At 44.9% G+C, this 19,222-nt stretch overlaps 1 protein-coding gene across 2 annotated transcripts in view; it reads left to right on the forward strand.

The window, feature by feature from the left end:
• Nucleotides 1-5,445: 5,445 nt before the first annotated feature.
• Nucleotides 5,446-19,222, forward strand: part of ABHD1 (abhydrolase domain containing 1) — a 63,206-nt gene continuing 49,429 nt past the window's right edge. Inside the window, exons 1-3 of one of the 2 annotated variants that reach the window (XM_040347975.1) lie at nt 5,446-5,631; nt 11,632-11,769; nt 16,543-16,703. In XM_040347975.1, coding sequence (XP_040203909.1) covers nt 11,659-11,769; nt 16,543-16,703 — 272 coding nt within the window. In that variant the 5' untranslated portion in view covers nt 5,446-5,631; nt 11,632-11,658. Of the gene's footprint in view, nt 5,632-11,417; nt 11,770-16,542; nt 16,704-19,222 lie in introns of those variants that run through there. The other variant, XM_040347974.1, reaches the window with a different exon arrangement.

Genomic DNA, 19,222 nt, shown 5'->3' on the forward strand with positions numbered 1-19,222 from the left:
GGCGTTGCATCTTGGCGCCTGATTCAGAGAATCAAATACGCCTCACTGTTGCCAAGATACGAGCGGCGTAAGTCTCCTACGCCGTCGTATCTTGGGGTGCATATTTACGCTGGCCGCTAGGGGCGCTTCCGTATATTTCCGCGTCGAATATGCAAATGAGGTAGATACGCCGATTCAGAAACGTACTTGCGCCCGTCGGATTTAGCTACGCCGTTTACGTAAGGCGTCGGTCCGGCGTAACTTTACCCCTCATAAAGCAGGGGTAAGTCATGTTAGGTATGGAAGTCGGAACAGCGTCGTATTTCACGTTGTTTGCGTAAGTCGTCCGTGAATGGGAATGAGCGTAGGTTACGTTCACGTCGACTAAACATTGAGCCGACGTATCTTAGGGTGAAAATTCGACGTGATACTGAGCATGCGCGCGCATGCGCGCGCATGCGCCGTTCGTTAGGTGCGTCATTTACGTGGGGTCACGATTCATTACCATACAACACGCCCCCTACCGGCCTAGTTTGAATTAGGCGGGCCTACGCCGGCCCATATACGCTACGCCGCCGTAACATAGGACGCAAGTTGTTTCTGAATACGGTACCTGCCTCTCTAAGTTACGGCGGCGTAGCGTAAATGAGATACGCTACGCCCGCCCGAACTTACGCGATTCTTTCTGAATCTGGCCCCTGAAGTATAGAGGGACTCCTGATTTCTAGGAGCACTCCAGATGTGAAGGGGCGGGGGCTCCTGATGTAAGGGGTACTTACGATGAAGGGGGGCTTCTGATGTAAAGGGCCACTGCTGATCTGAAGGGGAACTCTGATGTGAAGACGTGGGACTGATGTATAGAGGGACTCCTGATGTAAAGGGAGGTCTTCAGATGTATAGAGAGGACTTCAGATGTAATAAGGAACTTCGATTTGAAGGGGAACACTTGATGTAAAGGGGACTCCTGATGTGAAAGGGGAGGGGCTATAATAGAGGTAGACCGATATATCGGCCGATATTTGGCCATTTTTGATAAATTGGCATTGGTCGATTATTATCAAAATTAGTCCGATATTTTACACTGACCGCCGTTCCTCCTCCCTTCTCCGCACTCAGCAGCTCTGGCAGCATCAAGCGCCGCGCTGAGTGTGAAACTGACAAGTGAGAGAGAGGAGAGAGAGAGGAGCTGTCAGCTCTATGTCGGGGGTGGGTGGAACCTGGCCGGGGTGGGCGGGACCCGGCCGTGGTGGGCAGGACCCAGCAGCTATATTACACCAGCCAATGGGATGGTATCTGGGCGGGCCGCTACGTTTATGTGGCTCGGCCCCCTTTCTAAAGCAGCTTAATCATTGGCTGGTGTAATTTAGCTGACATCGAGCTGAAAGCTCCTCTCTCTCACCTCCCTGTTAATTTCACACAGTTACAGTTACACTCGGCTTAGTGTGAAACATGCCAATGCCACCGCCAATCAGTGCCATCTGTCAGTGCCACCGCCAATCAGTGCCACCAGCCAGTGCCAACCAGTGTCACCCCGTCAGTGCCAACCAGTGCCACTGCCAATCAGTGCCATCTGCCAGTGCCAATGAGTGCCACCTGCCAGTGCCATCTGTCCCAAACTAGTGCCATCTGTCAGTTTCAAACCAGTGCCACCTGCTAGTGCCAATCAGTGCCATCTGTCAGTGCCACCTGCCAGTGCCAATAGTGCCATCTGTCAGTTCCAAACCAGTGCCACCTGCCAGTGCCACCTGCCAGTGCCAATCAGTGCCATCTGTCAGTTCCAAACCAGTGCCATCTGTCAGTTCCAAACTAGTGCCACCTGCTAGTGCCAACAGTGCCAGCCAGTGCCACCTACCAGTGCCATCTGTCAGTTCCAAACCAGTGCCACCTGCTAGTGCCAATCAGTGCCATCTGTCAGTGCCACCTGCCAGTGCCAATAGTGCCATCTGTCAGTTCCAAACCAGTGCCACCTGCCAGTGCCAGTGCAAATCAGTGCCATCTGGCAGTTCCAAACCAGTGCCACCTGCCAGTGCCAATAGTGCTCTCTGTCAGTTCCAAACCAGTGCCACCAACCAGTGCCATCTGTACTGAGGACATAAAGTGTGTGCTAGAGTGACAGGAGTAAGCAGGAAGGAGTGGAGTGGGTGAGTTTGGTTTTTTATTTTTTTTAAATGGGCCTAAAATATCGGCCACAAAAATCGGCATCATATATCGGCCATAGGCCGCCCCAATTTCTAAATATTGGCATCGGCCAGAGAAAAACCCATATCGGTCTACCTCTAGGCTATACCATAACACATGTCCTCCCTGACCATTAGGTGCCCCTCATTTGCAAAGTTGGGAGGTTATTATGCCAACTGCAGGGCATCTGAGCTGCTTCCAGAAGACACCACACACATATCCAACATTAAAAAAAATATATATAAAGTCTTCTAATGTCTGAGGCTACCGTATAGTCGTTGAAAATAGATGGGGATCACATAAGGACCAGTAACTGGTCAGACAATCCACACTGTGTGGTCACGTCATAAAGCACAGGAGTGCAAAGGTCAGGAGTATGGAACTTACAATGTGGCATTTAGGCCCAGATTCACATATAATTACGTTGCTCCTGGGCAGCGTAACGTATGTGATTTACGTTACACCGCCGCAGGTTTACAGCGTTAGTGCCTGATTCTCAGAACACTTACCTGTAAACTTGCGGCGATGTATCGTAAAAGCGCTCGGCGCAAGCCCGCCCAATTCAAATGGGGCGGGCACCATTTAAATTAGGCACGTTCCCGCGCCAAGCGTACTGCGCATGCTCCGTCAGGTAAATTACCCGACGTGCATTGCACTAAATGACGTCGCACCAACGTCATTTGCTTAGACGTTAACGTAAATGGCGTCCAGCGCCATTCACGGACGTCTTACGCAAACGACGTAGATTTTTTAAAATTCGACGCGGGAACGACGGCCATACTTAACATTGGCTGCGCCTCATAGACCCCAGGGGCAACTTTACGCGTCGCAAAGGCTACGGAAACGTCGTAAATTCTCTGCGTCGAGCGCGCGTACGTTCGGGAATCGTCGTAATTTGCTAATTTACATAAGCGACGGGGAAAACGACGTCGGCGACACCTAGCGGCGGGGAAAAAAATTGCATTTAAGATCTGACAGCGTAAGAACCTTACACCTGTCAGATCTAATGGGTATCTATGCGTAACTGATTCTAAGAATCAGTCGCATAGATACCCGGGGCCAGATTAGGACTTACGACGGCGCAAATGCTGTTGCGCCGTCGTAACGCCTTTGAGAATCTGGGCCTTAGAGTGTAGGGATCAGCAGTACACCATAAAGTACAATATACAGATTACTAAGGTCAGGAGTATGTAACATACAGTGGCCAGTAGACTATACCCTCTCCTCCGATCCGATAGAACGTCCTTCTCTTCCCAGGCTTTAGTAGAGGAATACCCCCCCCCCCCCCCCCAGAGATTAGTAGCCTGTAGAGTTCCCCCCTTTCCCAGGCATTTGTTACAAGTAGAATATATCCCCGTGCCAGGCATTGACAGCTGGTGGAGACCCCCCTTCCTAATCCGACATTAGTGCCAGTCCCTTCTAGGGGCCTCATTGGGGGCAATAATGGCAGGCGGAGTTTCCCACCCCTAATATCAGTTAAAACAGTAAGAGGAATGTTCCCCTCCCCCTTTTCCAAGTATTATTGGCTAGTAGAATAACCCATGTCACTTCCCAGACATTAGTGACTAGTAAAGCCGCCACCGGCATTCACCGTACAGACACTCTGGCCCAGATTCACGTAGATCGGTGCAAAATTGTGCGGGCGTAACGCGTCTCATTTACGTTACGCCTCCGCAACTTACACGGGCAAGTGCTGTATTCTCAAAGCACTTGCTCCGTAAGTTGCGGCGGCGTAGCGTAAATCACCCGGCGGAATTCAAATTCGGCGGGTAGGGGGCGTGTATCATTTAAATGAAGCGCGTCCCCGCACCGAACGTACGGCGCATGCGCCGTCCGTAAAATATCCCAGTGTGCATTGCTCCAAATGACGTCGCAAGTACGTCATTGGTTTTCGACGTGAACGTAAATTACGTCCAGCCCCATTCACGGACGACTTACGCAAACGACGTAACTTTTTAAAATTTAGACGCGGGAACGACGGCCATACTTAACATTGGCTGCGCCTCATAGACCCAGGGGCAACTTTACGCCGGGAAAAGCCTAATGTAAACGTCGTAACTTTACTGCGTCGGCCGCACGTAAGTTTTGGGAATTCACGTATCTACTTAATTTGCATACTCAACGCGGATTTCGACGGAAGCGCCACCTAGCGGTCCAAAAAAAATGCACTTAAGATCTGACGGCGTAAGAGACTTACGCCTGTCGGATCTAATGGATATCTATGCGTAACTGATTCTAAGAATCAGTCGCATAGATACGACGGCTCAACGCAGAGATACGACGGCGTATCTGGAGATACGCCGTCGTATCTCGGTTGAGAATCTGGGCTAAAATTCCCAGGAATCTTCGATGTTCTCAGTTTACCTATTTCATAGGCGTGCGCACAGGGTGTGCCAGTTGTGCCCGGGCACCCCCTAATTACCCTGTGCGGTGCAGATTCCCCCTGTGTCAACCACGCCCCCCTTATATTTCAGAATGGAGAGCGGAATGTCATTTACGGACCCCCTCCATTTCTAAACACTTAGGCTGCATTCACACCTGAGCGTCGGTCGTTCGGTCGTTTTTTTGGGCGTTTTTTTCTGGCGTTTTGTCGCGCGTATTTGCGCGTTTGCATACAGCGTCGTGCAACGTTTTTGTACTTCGGCGTTTTTTATTTTAGCCAATAGGAAAAATGATCATCTTTTCATCACTTGTTGCTATGTTGGTAGATTTTTTTAATCTTCTGCATGGGCGACAAGTTCTATTTATTAAAGCGACGAAACGCCCGTAGCAAACGCCCGTTGTCGCGCGATACGCTCAATTCGCGCGTTTCCCATTACTTTCTATGGAAAAAAAAAACGCTCAAATACGCCCAAACTGCACGATACGCGCGACAAAAAAAGGTCCGGGACTTGTTTGAGCTTCGCGCGACAGGCGTTCAGGTGTGAACAGTCACCATAGGGAATAATGTTAATTCTACCCTCTGGCGTTTGTGAGCAGTGCGCTTCAGGCGTAAAAACGCCTAGGTGTGAATGGGGCCTTACTGTGATTAATAAATAATAATAATAATAATATATACACACACACACACACACACACACACCTTTTAGCTTTGAAGTGCACACCCTAATGCAATAAGCTGCGCACACCTATGAGTCCTATTTACAGATCAATAAAGTGAGAATTTCTCTATCATAGTGAAATCTGCAGAGCCAAGAAATGCTCTCTGGGCAGTCAGGAGTTAACTACACTGCCCTCAACCAAGATGGCTGCCCAGAGCCCTGGCTGGGAGGGGGCTTGATACTTCCTGTGGGCGGGACTCTGGAAGTGCTGCACTGCTGCATGAAACTTGCTGGGAAGAGTTACACTGTGTGACTTTGACTGAATGTGATCACCGTCCGTGTGTGATCGGTGACAGATCCGTGTGTGATTGCTGATAGATTGGTAATAGGTCGGTGACAGATCATTGAGTAATTGATTATAGATTGGTGATAGGTAAGTGACAGATTGGTGTATGTTTGGTGATCAATTGGTGACAGATCGGTGTGATTGGTGATCAATTGGTGAAAGATCAGTGTGATTGGTGATCAATTGGTGACAGATCACGAGTAATTGATTATAGATTGGTGATAGGTAAGTGACAGATTAGTGACAGATTGGTGATCAATTGATGAAAGATCAGTGTGATTGGTGACAGATCGGCGTGATTGGTGATCAATTGGTGACAGATCAGTGTGATTGGGGAAAGATCGTGTGATTGGTGGACAGATCGGTGTGATTGGTGATCAATTGGTGACAGATCAGTGTGATTGGTGACAGATCGGTGTAATTGGTGACAGATCGGTGTGATTGGTGACAGATCGGCGTGATTGGTGATCAATTGGTGACAGATCAGTGTGATTGGTGACAGATCGGTGTAATTGGTGACAGATCGGTGTGATTGGTGATCAATTGGTGACAGATCAGTGTGATTGGTGACAGATCGGTGTAATTGGTGACAGATCGGTGTGATTGGTGATCAATTGGTGACAGATCAGTGTGATTGGTGGCAGATCAGTGTGATTGGTGACAGATCAGTGTGATTGGTGGCAGATCAGTGTGATTGGTGACAGATCAGTGTGATTGGTGGCAGATCAGTGTGATTGGTGACAGATCAGTGTGATTGGTGACAGATCAGTGTGATTGGTGACAGATCAGTGTGATTGGTGAAAGATCAGTGTGATTGGTGACAGATCAGTGTGATTGGTGATCAATTCGTGGCAGATCAGTGTGATTGGTGACAGATCAGTGTGATTGGTGACAGATCAGTGTGATTGGTGAAAGATCAGTGTGATTGGTGACAGATCAGTGTGATTGGTGATCAATTCGTGGCAGATCAGTGTGATTGGTGACAGATCGGTGTGATTGGTGATCAATTTGTGGCAGATCGGTGTGATTGGTGGCAGATCAGAGTGTGATTGATAATAGATTGATGATAGATCAGTGACATGTCGGTGTGTCATTGATAACATATTGGTGATAGATCAGTGACGGATCTCTGTATGATTGATGACAGATCGGTGTGATCAGTGACAGATCGGTGTGTGATTGGTGACAGATCGGTGTGTCATTGATAATATATTGGTGATAGATCAGTGACAGATCGGTGTGTCATTGATAACATATTGGTGATAGATCAGTGACGGATCGGTGTATGATTGATGACAGTTCGGTGTGTCATTGATAATATATTGGTGACAGATCAGTGACGGATCGGTGTATGATTGATGACAGATCGGTGTGTCATTGATAACATATTGGTGATAGATCAGTGACGGATCTCTGTATGATTGGTGACAGATCGGTGTGTCATTGATAATATATTGGTGACAGATCAGTGACGGATCGTTGTATGATTGATGACAGATCGGTGTGTCAGTGATAATATATTGGTGATAGATCAGTGACGGATCTCTGTATGATTGATGACAGATCGGTGTGATCAGTGACAGATCGGTGTGTGATTGGTGACAGATCGGTGTGTCATTGATAATATATTGGTGATAGATCAGTGACGGATCGTTGTATGATTGATGACAGATCGGTGTGTCATTGATAATATATTGGTGACAGATCGGTGGGTCATTGATAATATATTGGTGACAGATCAGTGACGGATCTCTGTATGATTGGTGACAGATCGGTGTGTCATTGATAATATATTGGTGACAGATCAGTGACAGATCGTTGTATGATTGGTGACAGATCGGTGGGTCATTGATAATATATTGGTGATAGATCAGTGACGGATCTCTGTAAGATTGGTGACAGATCGGTGTGTGATTGATAATATATTGGTGATAGATCAGTGACGGATCTCTGTATGATTGGTGACAGATCGGTGTGTCATTGATAATATATTGGTGACAGATCGTTGTATGATTGATGACAGATCGGTGTGTGATTGATAACATATTGGTGATAGATCAGTGACGGATCTCTGTAAGATTGATGACAGATCGGTGTGTCATTGATAATATATTGGTGACAGATCAGTGACAGATCGTTGTATGATTGGTGACAGATCGGTGGGTCATTGATAATATATTGGTGATAGATCAGTGACGGATCTCTGTATGATTGGTGACAGATCGGTGTGTCATTGATAATATATTGGTGACAGATCAGTGACAGATCGTTGTATGATTGGTGACAGATCGGTGGGTCATTGATAATATATTGGTGATAGATCAGTGACGGATCTCTGTAAGATTGGTGACAGATCGGTGTGTGATTGATAATATATTGGTGATAGATCAGTGACAGATCGTTGTATGATTGATGACAGATCGGTGTGTGATTGATAACATATTGGTGATAGATCAGTGACGGATCTCTGTAAGATTGGTGACAGATCGGTGTGTGATTGATAATATATTGGTGATAGATCAGTGACGGATCTCTGTAAGATTGATGACAGATCGGTGTGTGATTGATAATATATTGGTGATAGATCAGTGACAGATCTCTGTAAGATTGATGACAGATCGGTGTGTGATTGATAATATATTGGTGATAGATCAGTGACAGATCGGTGTGTCATTGATAACATATTGGTGATAGATCAGTGACGGATCTCTGTATGATTGATGACAGATCGGTGTGTCATTGATAATATATTGGTGATAGATCAGTGACAGATCGGTGTGTGATTGATAACATATTGGTGATAGATCAGTGACGGATCTCTGTAAGATTGGTGACAGATCGGTGTGTCATTGATAACATATTGGTGATAGATCAGTGACGGATCTCTGTATGATTGGTGACAGATCGGTGTGTCATTGATAATATATTGGTGATAGATCAGTGACAGATCGGTGTGTCATTGATAACATATTGGTGATAGATCAGTGACGGATCTCTGTATGATTGATGACAGATCGGTGTGTCAGTGATAATATATTGGTGACAGATCGGTGGGTCATTGATAATATATTGGTGACAGATCGGTGGGTCATTGATAATATATTGGTGATAGATCAGTGACAGATCGGTGTGTCATTGATAATATATTGGTGACAGATCAGTGACGGATCGTTGTATGATTGATGACAGATCGGTGTGTCATTGATAATATATTGGTGACAGATCAGTGACGGATCGTTGTATGATTGATGACAGATCGGTGTGTCAGTGATAATATATTGGTGATAGATCAGTGACGGATCTCTGTATGATTGATGACAGATCGGTGTGATCAGTGACAGATCGGTGAGTGATTGGTGACAGATCGGTGTGTCATTGATAATATATTGGTGATAGATCAGTGACGGATCGTTGTATGATTGATGACAGATCGGTGTGTCATTGATAATATATTGGTGACAGATCGGTGGGTCATTGATAATATATTGGTGACAGATCAGTGACGGATCTCTGTATGATTGGTGACAGATCGGTGTGTCATTGATAATATATTGGTGACAGATCAGTGACAGATCGTTGTATGATTGGTGACAGATCGGTGGGTCATTGATAATATATTGGTGATAGATCAGTGACGGATCTCTGTAAGATTGGTGACAGATCGGTGTGTGATTGATAATATATTGGTGATAGATCAGTGACAGATCTCTGTATGATTGATGACAGATCGGTGTGTGATTGATAACATATTGGTGATAGATCAGTGACGGATCTCTGTATGATTGATGACAGATCGGTGTGTGATTGATAATATATTGGTGATAGATCAGTGACAGATCTCTGTAAGATTGGTGACAGATCGGTGTGTGATTGATAATATATTGGTGATAGATCAGTGACAGATCGGTGTGTCATTGATAACATATTGGTGATAGATCAGTGACGGATCTCTGTAAGATTGATGACAGATCGGTGTGTGATTGATAATATATTGGTGATAGATCAGTGACAGATCGGTGTGTCATTGATAACATATTGGTGATAGATCAGTGACGGATCTCTGTAAGATTGATGACAGATCGGTGTGTCATTGATAATATATTGGTGATAGATCAGTGACAGATCGGTGTGTCATTGATAACATATTGGTGATAGATCAGTGACGGATCTCTGTATGATTGGTGACAGATCGGTGTGTCATTGATAATATATTGGTGACAGATCAGTGACGGATCGGTGTATGATTGATGACAGATCGGTGTGTCATTGATAATATATTGGTGATAGATCAGTGACGGATCTCTGTATGATTGATGACAGATCGGTGTGATCAGTGACAGATCGGTGTGTGATTGGTGACAGATCGGTGTGTCATTGATAATATATTGGTGATAGATCAGTGACGGATCGTTGTATGATTGATGACAGATCGGTGTGTCATTGATAATATATTGGTGACAGATCAGTGACGGATCTCTGTATGATTGGTGACAGATCGGTGTGTCATTGATAATATATTGGTGACAGATCAGTGACAGATCGTTGTATGATTGGTGACAGATCGGTGGGTCATTGATAATATATTGGTGATAGATCAGTGACGGATCTCTGTAAGATTGGTGACAGATCGGTGTGTGATTGATAATATATTGGTGATAGATCAGTGACAGATCGGTGTGTCATTGATAATATATTGGTGATAGATCAGTGACAGATCGGTGTGTCATTGATAATATATTGGTGATAGATCAGTGACGGATCTCTGTAAGATTGGTGACAGATCGGTGTGTGATTGATAATATATTGGTGATAGATCAGTGACGGATCTCTGTAAGATTGATGACAGATCGGTGTGTGATTGATAATATATTGGTGATAGATCAGTGACAGATCGGTGTGTCATTGATAATATATTGGTGATAGATCAGTGACAGATCGGTGTGTCATTGATAACATATTGGTGATAGATCAGTGACGGATCTCTGTATGATTGATGACAGATCGGTGTGTCATTGATAATATATTGGTGATAGATCAGTGACGGATCTCTGTATGATTGATGACAGTTCGGTGTGTCATTGATAATATATTGGTGATAGATCAGTGACGGATCTCTGTATGATTGATGACAGTTCGGTGTGTCATTGATAATATATTGGTGACAGATCGGTGGGTCATTGATAATATATTGGTGACAGATCGGTGGGTCATTGATAATATATTGGTGATAGATCAGTGACAGATCGGTGTGTCATTGATAATATATTGGTGACAGATCAGTGACGGATCGTTGTATGATTGATGACAGATCGGTGTGTCAGTGATAATATATTGGTGATAGATCAGTGACGGATCTCTGTATGATTGATGACAGATCGGTGTGTGATTGGTGACAGATCGGTGTGTCATTGATAATATATTGGTGATAGATCAGTGACGGATCGTTGTATGATTGATGACAGATCGGTGTGTCATTGATAATATATTGGTGACAGATCGGTGGGTCATTGATAATATATTGGTGACAGATCAGTGACGGATCTCTGTATGATTGGTGACAGATCGGTGTGTGATTGATAACATATTGGTGATAGATCAGTGACGGATCTCTGTATGATTGATGACAGATCGGTGTGATCAGTGACAGATCGGTGTGTGATTGGTGACAGATCGGTGTGTGATTGATAATATATTGGTGATAGATCAGTGACAGATCGGTGTGTCATTGATAACATATTGGTGATAGATCAGTGACGGATCGGTGTATGATTGATGACAGATCGGTGTGTCAGTGATAATATATTGGTGATAGATCAGTGACGGATCTCTGTAAGATTGATGACAGATCGGTGTGTGATTGATAATATATTGGTGACAGATCAGTGACAGATCGGTGTGTCATTGATAACATATTGGTGATAGATCAGTGACGGATCTCTGTATGATTGGTGACAGATCGGTGTGTGATTGATGACAGATCGGTGTGTCATTGATAATATATTGGTGATAGATCAGTGACAGATCGGTGTGTCATTGATAACATATTGGTGATAGATCAGTGACGGATCTCTGTATGATTGGTGACAGATCGGTGTGTGTGGTGTAGTCGGTAACATGTCGGTGGAATGGCGGCTGCGATCGTCTCTTCCCAGCCCCTCCCTGTCCGCACTACTCCTGGGGGTCGGTGTCACCTGGGGCTGCTACTACCTGCACTACATCTGTAAGGTCAGTGTCCCCGTCTGTCATCACGTCCATCCTCAGGACAGTCATTGATGGGGGGTGTCAGGTCCAGGACAGATCTGAGACACACTGAGAGATTGGATCTGGCCAGGATCGAGGTTTAGATGTGGATGGAGTGGGGAGGGATTAGATCCTCTGTCAGCAGTTTATTCCTCTCCATGTCCCTCTGTCTGTCCTGGTGTCACCAGAACAGGAAGTAGTGAGAAATTCAAAACATGGTCACCAGAACAGGAAGTAGTGAGAAATTCAAATTGTCGTCACCAGAACAGGAAGTAGTGAGAAATTCAAAACGTCGTCACCAGAACAGGAAGTAGTGAGATATTCAAAATGTCGTCACCAGAACAGGAAGTAGTGAGAAATTCAAATTGTCGTCACCAGAACAGGAAGTAGTGAGAAATTCAAAACGTCGTCACCAGAACAGGAAGTAGTGAGATATTCAAAACGTCGTCACCAGAACAGGAAGTAGTGAGATATTCAAAATGTCGTCACCAGAACAGGAAGTAGTGAGAAATTCAAAATGTCACCAGAACAGGAAGTAGTGAGAAATTCAAAACGTGGTCACCAGAACAGGAAGTACTGAGAAATTTAAAAAGTTGTCACCAGAACAGGAAGTACTGAGAAATTTAAAAAGTTGTCACCAGTACAGGAAGTAGTGAGAAATTCAAAATGTTGTCACCAGAACAGGAAGTACTGAAAAATTTAAAACGTGGTCACCAGAACAGGAAGTACTGAGAAATTTAAAACGTGGTCACCAAAACAGGAAGTAGTGAGGAATTCAAAACGTTGTCACCAGAACAGGAAGTAGTGAGAAATTCAAAATGTTGTCACCAGAACAGGAAGTAGTGAGAAAATCAAAACGTGGTCACCAGAACAGGAAGTAGTGAGAAATTCAAAACGTCACCAGAACAGGAAGTACTGAGAAATTGAAAGTGTTGTCACCAGAACAGGAATTAGTGAGAAATTTAAAACGTGGTCACCAAAACAGGAAGTAGTGAGGAATTCAAAACGTCACCAGAACAGGAAGTACTAGTGAGAAATTCAAAGCGTTGTCACCAGAACAGGAAGTAGTGAGGAATTCAAAACGTTGTCACCAGAACAGGAAGTAGTGAGAAATTCAAAACATGGTCACCAGAACAGGAAGTAGTGAGAAATTCAAAATGTCACCAGAACAGGAAGTAGTGAGAAATTCAAAACATGGTCACCAGAACAGGAAGTAGTGAGAAATTCAAAATGTCACCAGAACAGGAAGTAGTGAGAAATTCAAAATATTGTCACCAGAACAGGAAGTAGTGAGAAATTCAAAACATTCTCACCAGAACAGGAAGTAGTGAGAAATTCAAAACGTTGTCACCAGAACAGGAAGTAGTGAGAAATTCAAAACATTCTCACCAGAACAGGAAGTAGTGAGAAATTCAAAACGTTGTCACCAGAACAGGAAGTAGTGAGAAATTCAAAGCGTGGTCACCAGAACAGGAAGTAGTGAGAAATTCAAAACGTTGTCACCAGAACAGGAAGTAGTGAGAAATTCAAAGCGTGGTCACCAGAACAGGAAGTAGTGAGAAATTCAAAATGTCACCAGAACAGGAAGTAGTGAGAAATTCAAAACATGGTCACCAGAACAGGAAGTAGTGAGAAATTCAAAATGTCACCAGAACAGGAAGTAGTGAGAAATTCAAAATATTGTCACCAGAACAGGAAGTAGTGAGAAATTCAAAACGTTGTCACCAGAACAGGAAGTAGTGAGAAATTCAAAGCGTGGTCACCAGAACAGGAAGTAGTGAGAAATTCAAAACGTTGTCACCAGAACAGGAAGTAGTGAGAAATTCAAAGCGTGGTCACCAGAACAGGAAGTAGTGAGAAATTCAAAACGTGGTCACCAGAACAGGAAGTAGTGAGAAATTCAAAATGTCACCAGAACAGGAAGTAGTGAGAAATTCAAAACATGGTCACCAGAACAGGAAGTAGTGAGAAATTCAAAATGTCACCAGAACAGGAAGTAGTGAGAAATTCAAAATATTGTCACCAGAACAGGAAGTAGTGAGAAATTCAAAACATTCTCACCAGAACAGGAAGTAGTGAGAAATTCAAAACGTTGTCACCAGAACAGGAAGTAGTGAGAAATTCAAAGCGTGGTCACCAGAACAGGAAGTAGTGAGAAATTCAAAGCGTGGTCACCAGAACAGGAAGTAGTGAGAAATTCAAAACGTCCTCACCAGAACAGGAAGTAGTGAGAAATTCAAAGCGTGGTCACCAGAACAGGAAGTAGTGAGAAATTCAAAACGTTGTCACCAGAACAGGAAGTAGTGAGAAATTCAAAGCGTGGTCACCAGAACAGGAAGTAGTGAGAAATTCAAAGCGTGGTCACCAGAACAGGAAGTAGTGAGAAATTCAAAACGTCCTCACCAGAACAGGAAGTAGTGAGAAATTCAAAATGTTGTCAGCAGAACAGGAAGTAGTGAGAAATTCAAAACATTGTCACCAGAACAGGAATTAGTTAGAAATTCAAAACGTTGTCACCAGAACAGGAAGTAGTGAGAAATTCAAAGCGTGGTCACCAGAACAGGAAGTAGTGAGAAATTCAAAACGTCCTCACCAGAACAGGAAGTAGTGAGAAATTCAAAGCGTGGTCACCAGAACAGGAAGTAGTGAGAAATTCAAAACGTCCTCACCAGAACAGGAAGTAGTGAGAAATTCAAAATGTTGTCAGCAGAACAGGAAGTAGTGAGAAATTCAAAACATTGTCACCAGAACAGGAATTAGTTAGAAATTCAAAGCGTGGTCACCAGAACAGGAAGTAGTGAGAAATTCAAAACGTCCTCACCAGAACAGGAAGTAGTGAGAAATTCAAAACATTGTCACCAGAACAGGAATTAGTTAGAAATTCAAAACATGGTCACCAGAACAGGAAGTAGTTAGAAATTCAAAACGTTGTCACCAGAACAGGAAGTAGTGAGAAATTCAAAATGTCACCAGAACAGGAAGTAGTAAGAAATTCAAAACATGGTCACCAGAACAGGAAGTAGTTGGAAATTCAAAACGTTGTCACCAGAACAGGAAGTAGTGAGAAATTCAAAATGTCACCAGAACAGGAAGTAGTGAGAAATTCAAAACGTCCTCACCAGAACAGGAAGTAGTGAGAAATTCAAAACGTTGTCACCAGAACAGGAAGTAATGAGAAATTCAAAACGTTGTCACCAGAACAGGAAGTAATGAGAAATTCAAAACGTTGTCACCAGAACAGGAAGTAATGAGAAATTCAAAATGTTGTCAGCAGAACAGGAAGTAGTGAGAAATTCAAAACATTGTCACCAGAACAGGAATTAGTTAGAAATTCAAAACATGGTCACCAGAACAGGAAGTAGTTAGAAATTCAAAACGTTGTCACCAGAACAGGAAGTAGTGAGAAATTCAAAATGTCACCAGAACAGGAAGTAGTGAGAAATTCAAAACGTCCTCACCAGAACAGGAAGTAGTGAGAAATTCAAAACGTTGTCACCAGAACAGGAAGTAGTGAGAAATTCAAAATGTTGTCAGCAGAACAGGAAGTAGTGAGAAATTCAAAACATTGTCATCAGAACAGGAATTAGTTAGAAATTCAAAACGTTGTCACCAGAACAGGAAGTAGTGAGAAATTCTAAATATTGTCACTAGAACAGGAAGTAGTGAGAAATTCAAAGCGTGGTCACCAGAACAGGAAGTAGTGAGAAATTCAAAATGTCGTCACCAGAACAGGAAGTAGTGAGAAATTCAAAACGTCCTCAGCAGAACAGGAAGTGATGAGAAATTCAAAACGTCGTCACCAGAACAGGAAGTAGTGAGAAATTTAAAGTGTTGTCACCAGAACATGAAGAGATGAGATATCCTCCGATGGGGACACCTGATCTAGTATTACAATGGAATATGGAAATTAATAATAAACTGACAATACCCCTCCCCCATCCATAACACTGTACAGGAAGTAGTGAGAAATTCAAAATATTGTCACTAGAACAGGAAGTAGTGAGGAATTCAAAACGTCACCAGAACAGGAAGTAGTGAGAAATGCAAAGCGTGGTCACCAGAACAGGAAGTAGTGAGAAATTCAAAGCGTGGTCACCAGAACAGGAAGTAGTGAGAAATTCAAAACGTGGTCACCAGAACAGGAAGTAGTGAGAAATGCAAAGCGTGGTCACCAGAACAGGAAGTAGTGAGAAATTCAAAACGTTGTCGCCAGAACAGGAAGTAGTGAGAAATTGAAAGTGTTGTCACCAGATCATGAAGAGATGAGATATCCTCCGATGGGGACACCTGATCTAGTATTACAATGGAATATGGAAATTAATAATAAACTGACAATACCCCTCCCCCATCCATAACACTGTACAGGAAGTAGTGAGAAATTCAAAACGTTGTCACCAGAACAGGAAGTAGTGAGAAATTCAAAGCGTGGTCACCAGAACAGGAAGTAGTGAGAAATTCAAAACGTGGTCACCAGAACAGGAAGTAGTGAGAAATGCAAAGCGTGGTCACCAGAACAGGAAGTAGTGAGAAATTCAAAACGTTGTCGCCAGAACAGGAAGTAGTGAGAAATTGAAAGTGTTGTCACCAGATCATGAAGAGATGAGATATCCTCCGATGGGGACACCTGATCTAGTATTACAATGGAATATGGAAATTAATAATAAACTGACAATACCCCTCCCCCATCCATAACACTGTACATTTATATATACAGAGATTGCACATTACGACATCTCTCCTGTCTGTGATTGGTTGCAGAGACCACGATTGGTGGCGGCAGGACATCTCCGCCAGTTCCTTGAGTCTTACTGCCCCGCGGTGAAGAGCGACTACCGACCGACGTTCTGGTGTGTAGGTGGGAGACTCCAGACCATCGTCCGAGTATTACTGCTATCCCGACCCCGACCTACCTACAGGAAGTAAGTGACTGGGACTCTTTATAAAGAGGGGTCTGTACAGCTGCTGTGCCCATTATGAGGGGTTCCCACCATCCCTGCTCTTAGTTCCTGGGTCTGTACACCTGCTGTGCCCATTATGAGGGGTTCCCACCATCCCTGTGCTGAGTTCCCGGGTCTGTACACCTGCTGTGCCCATTATGAGGGGTTCCCACCATCCCTGTGCTGAGTTCCCGGGTCTGTACACCCGCTGTGCCCATTATGAGGGGTTCCCACCATCCCTGTGCTGAGTTCCCGGGTCTGTAAACCTGCTGTGCCCATTATGAGGGGTTCCCACCATCCCTGTGCGGAGTTCCTGGGTCTGTACACCTGCTGTGCCCATTATGAGGGGTTCCCACCATCCCAGTGCTGAGTTCCCGGGTCTGTACACCTGCTGTGCCCATTATGAGGGGTTAATTTTGTTTATTGAAAAAATCTTACAAACAACAACTTATATCCAATAAAACCATAATAAATAAAACATATTTACAAAACAATTGAATATGACTATACAAAACAGAAACAAACACAAGAACATAATAAACGGTGCAAACCAAATTGCGCACAACATAATCCCTACGGGAGAGCCAGACTAAAGAGCATCACCATGCATGTCGCCTTTTATATAAAGTGAGTGGGAACTGCCATTAAGGTGGCTGAGGCTGTTTCCCAGCCTGGCTACTCCCTCTCCCTGGAGAACCAGCGCGCTTCGTTGCACCCTGGCACTCTTCATCCATAGAGGATGCAGAACTGAACGAGTCCCATTCATAGTCATCCTCAGACAGTACCGTAAATTTATTCGCCAAAGGCAAAACCTCAGGACTTAAGGTAACTGTACCTCCATTTTTCCCCTTCTTTTTGCCTCTCCTCCTTTTATCCTCCAACCACTCCATATCATCCTTGGACAACCCGGAGTCAGCAGCCTCCCCACACCCTTCACCCCCCTCCCCCCCATACTCCCTTCCCTTATCTACCCCCAGGCCAGCCTCTTCACCATCCTCCCCACTCCTCTGCACCCCACGATCCTTAACAGGAACCCTGCAGCATCGAGGGAGGGGGACTGGCACCGCACCTGATGCACCAGCACCTCTTGCTGCCTCTGCAATTTTAGAAGACACAGAAGGATTGGACACATTCTCTGCAACTGACACCTTACTTACAGACTGGGAAGACACTGACACATTGGGAATTGGCACAGTCTGGGGCACCACGGACACATTGGGAATTGGCACAGTCTGGGGCACCACGGACACATTGGGAATTGGCACAGACTCAGATGGACTCACAGGCCCTCCAGCTGCTGAGCCCTGAGCATCCTCCATGTCCAGGCGGAAGAACTCCCTCATGAGCTCAGGCTTATTGTGCATTGCCTCAGGACACTGGCTATAAGGATGCCCCACTGCATTGCACAGATTGCACCTTATGAGGTTACAATCCTTAGCCAGATGTCCTATACCCTGGCACAGAGAGCACTTCATCACTGGACAGGAGGATGCAAGGTGACTTTTGTCTCCACATTTATTGCAGAGCTTTGGTTGGCCCGGATAGAAGATGGTCAGCCTGTCCCTCCCCAGGAAAGCTGAGGATGGCAGATGCTGGACGACATTATCAATGATCTTTAGTTTTAGCTGCACAGACCATCCCCCCGTCCATATTCCCCGGTCATCCAGAATCTTCTTTAGGGGGCCCAGGACGTCTCCATACCTCCTCAGCCATATACATAAATCCCCCGGTGGTATGGACTCATTACGGACCAGAATCGTGACCACTTTAATGAGTGGCTGGCGGGAGACAAGTTTGGGCATGAGCCCCTTCCAGTCCGGCAGGCCCCTACACACACGTTCATATTTCTCCCAAAAAATGTCCAAAGACTCCGGGCGGAGAAAGGACAAATCATACTCATAGGAACCTGCCGGACTGATCAGGGCGAAGATATCTGCGGGCGTGAACCCCATCTGTAGAATCTTATCCACCACCGCCCTCCTATGTGGGGGGATTCCACCACCTTCCCACCTCAGCTGCACAACATTCCTCCTTTTAAACAGGGAGGAAGACAACCCATTCCCATGCTCTTTTCCTGCTTGTTCCCCCTTCCCAGATCCTGCAGCAGCAACACCAGCATAGGATTTCCTTCCACCCCCAGTACTTGCAGTCCTGTCCTTAGACACAGTCACACCTGCCGGCAAAGCGTCCGATTCAGCTGGGATTGTATTAGCAGAGGCAGGACCCACCCCCTCCCCCCGCTCTGTACACACAGCTCCAGTCCTGTCCAATGCAGACTTCTGCAGAGTTGTGGCACCACTGCACCCAGCATCTCCTCTATCATTCACAGGTACAGCCGCTGTGCCTGGTCCAGGCAAAGTCACTGTATTGTCCATGGACCTCTCCGCAGACTGGCAGTTATCAGGTGTATGCTGTACATTGTCCATGGGCTGACTGCCTGCAGCACTACAACCCTCAGCAAGCTTATTGTCAATAATAAAGTTCCCACCACCATCCTGCAC

Source organism: Rana temporaria, chromosome 4 (assembly GCF_905171775.1).
Source record: "Rana temporaria chromosome 4, aRanTem1.1, whole genome shotgun sequence".
Taxonomy (NCBI): Eukaryota; Metazoa; Chordata; class Amphibia; order Anura; family Ranidae; genus Rana; species Rana temporaria.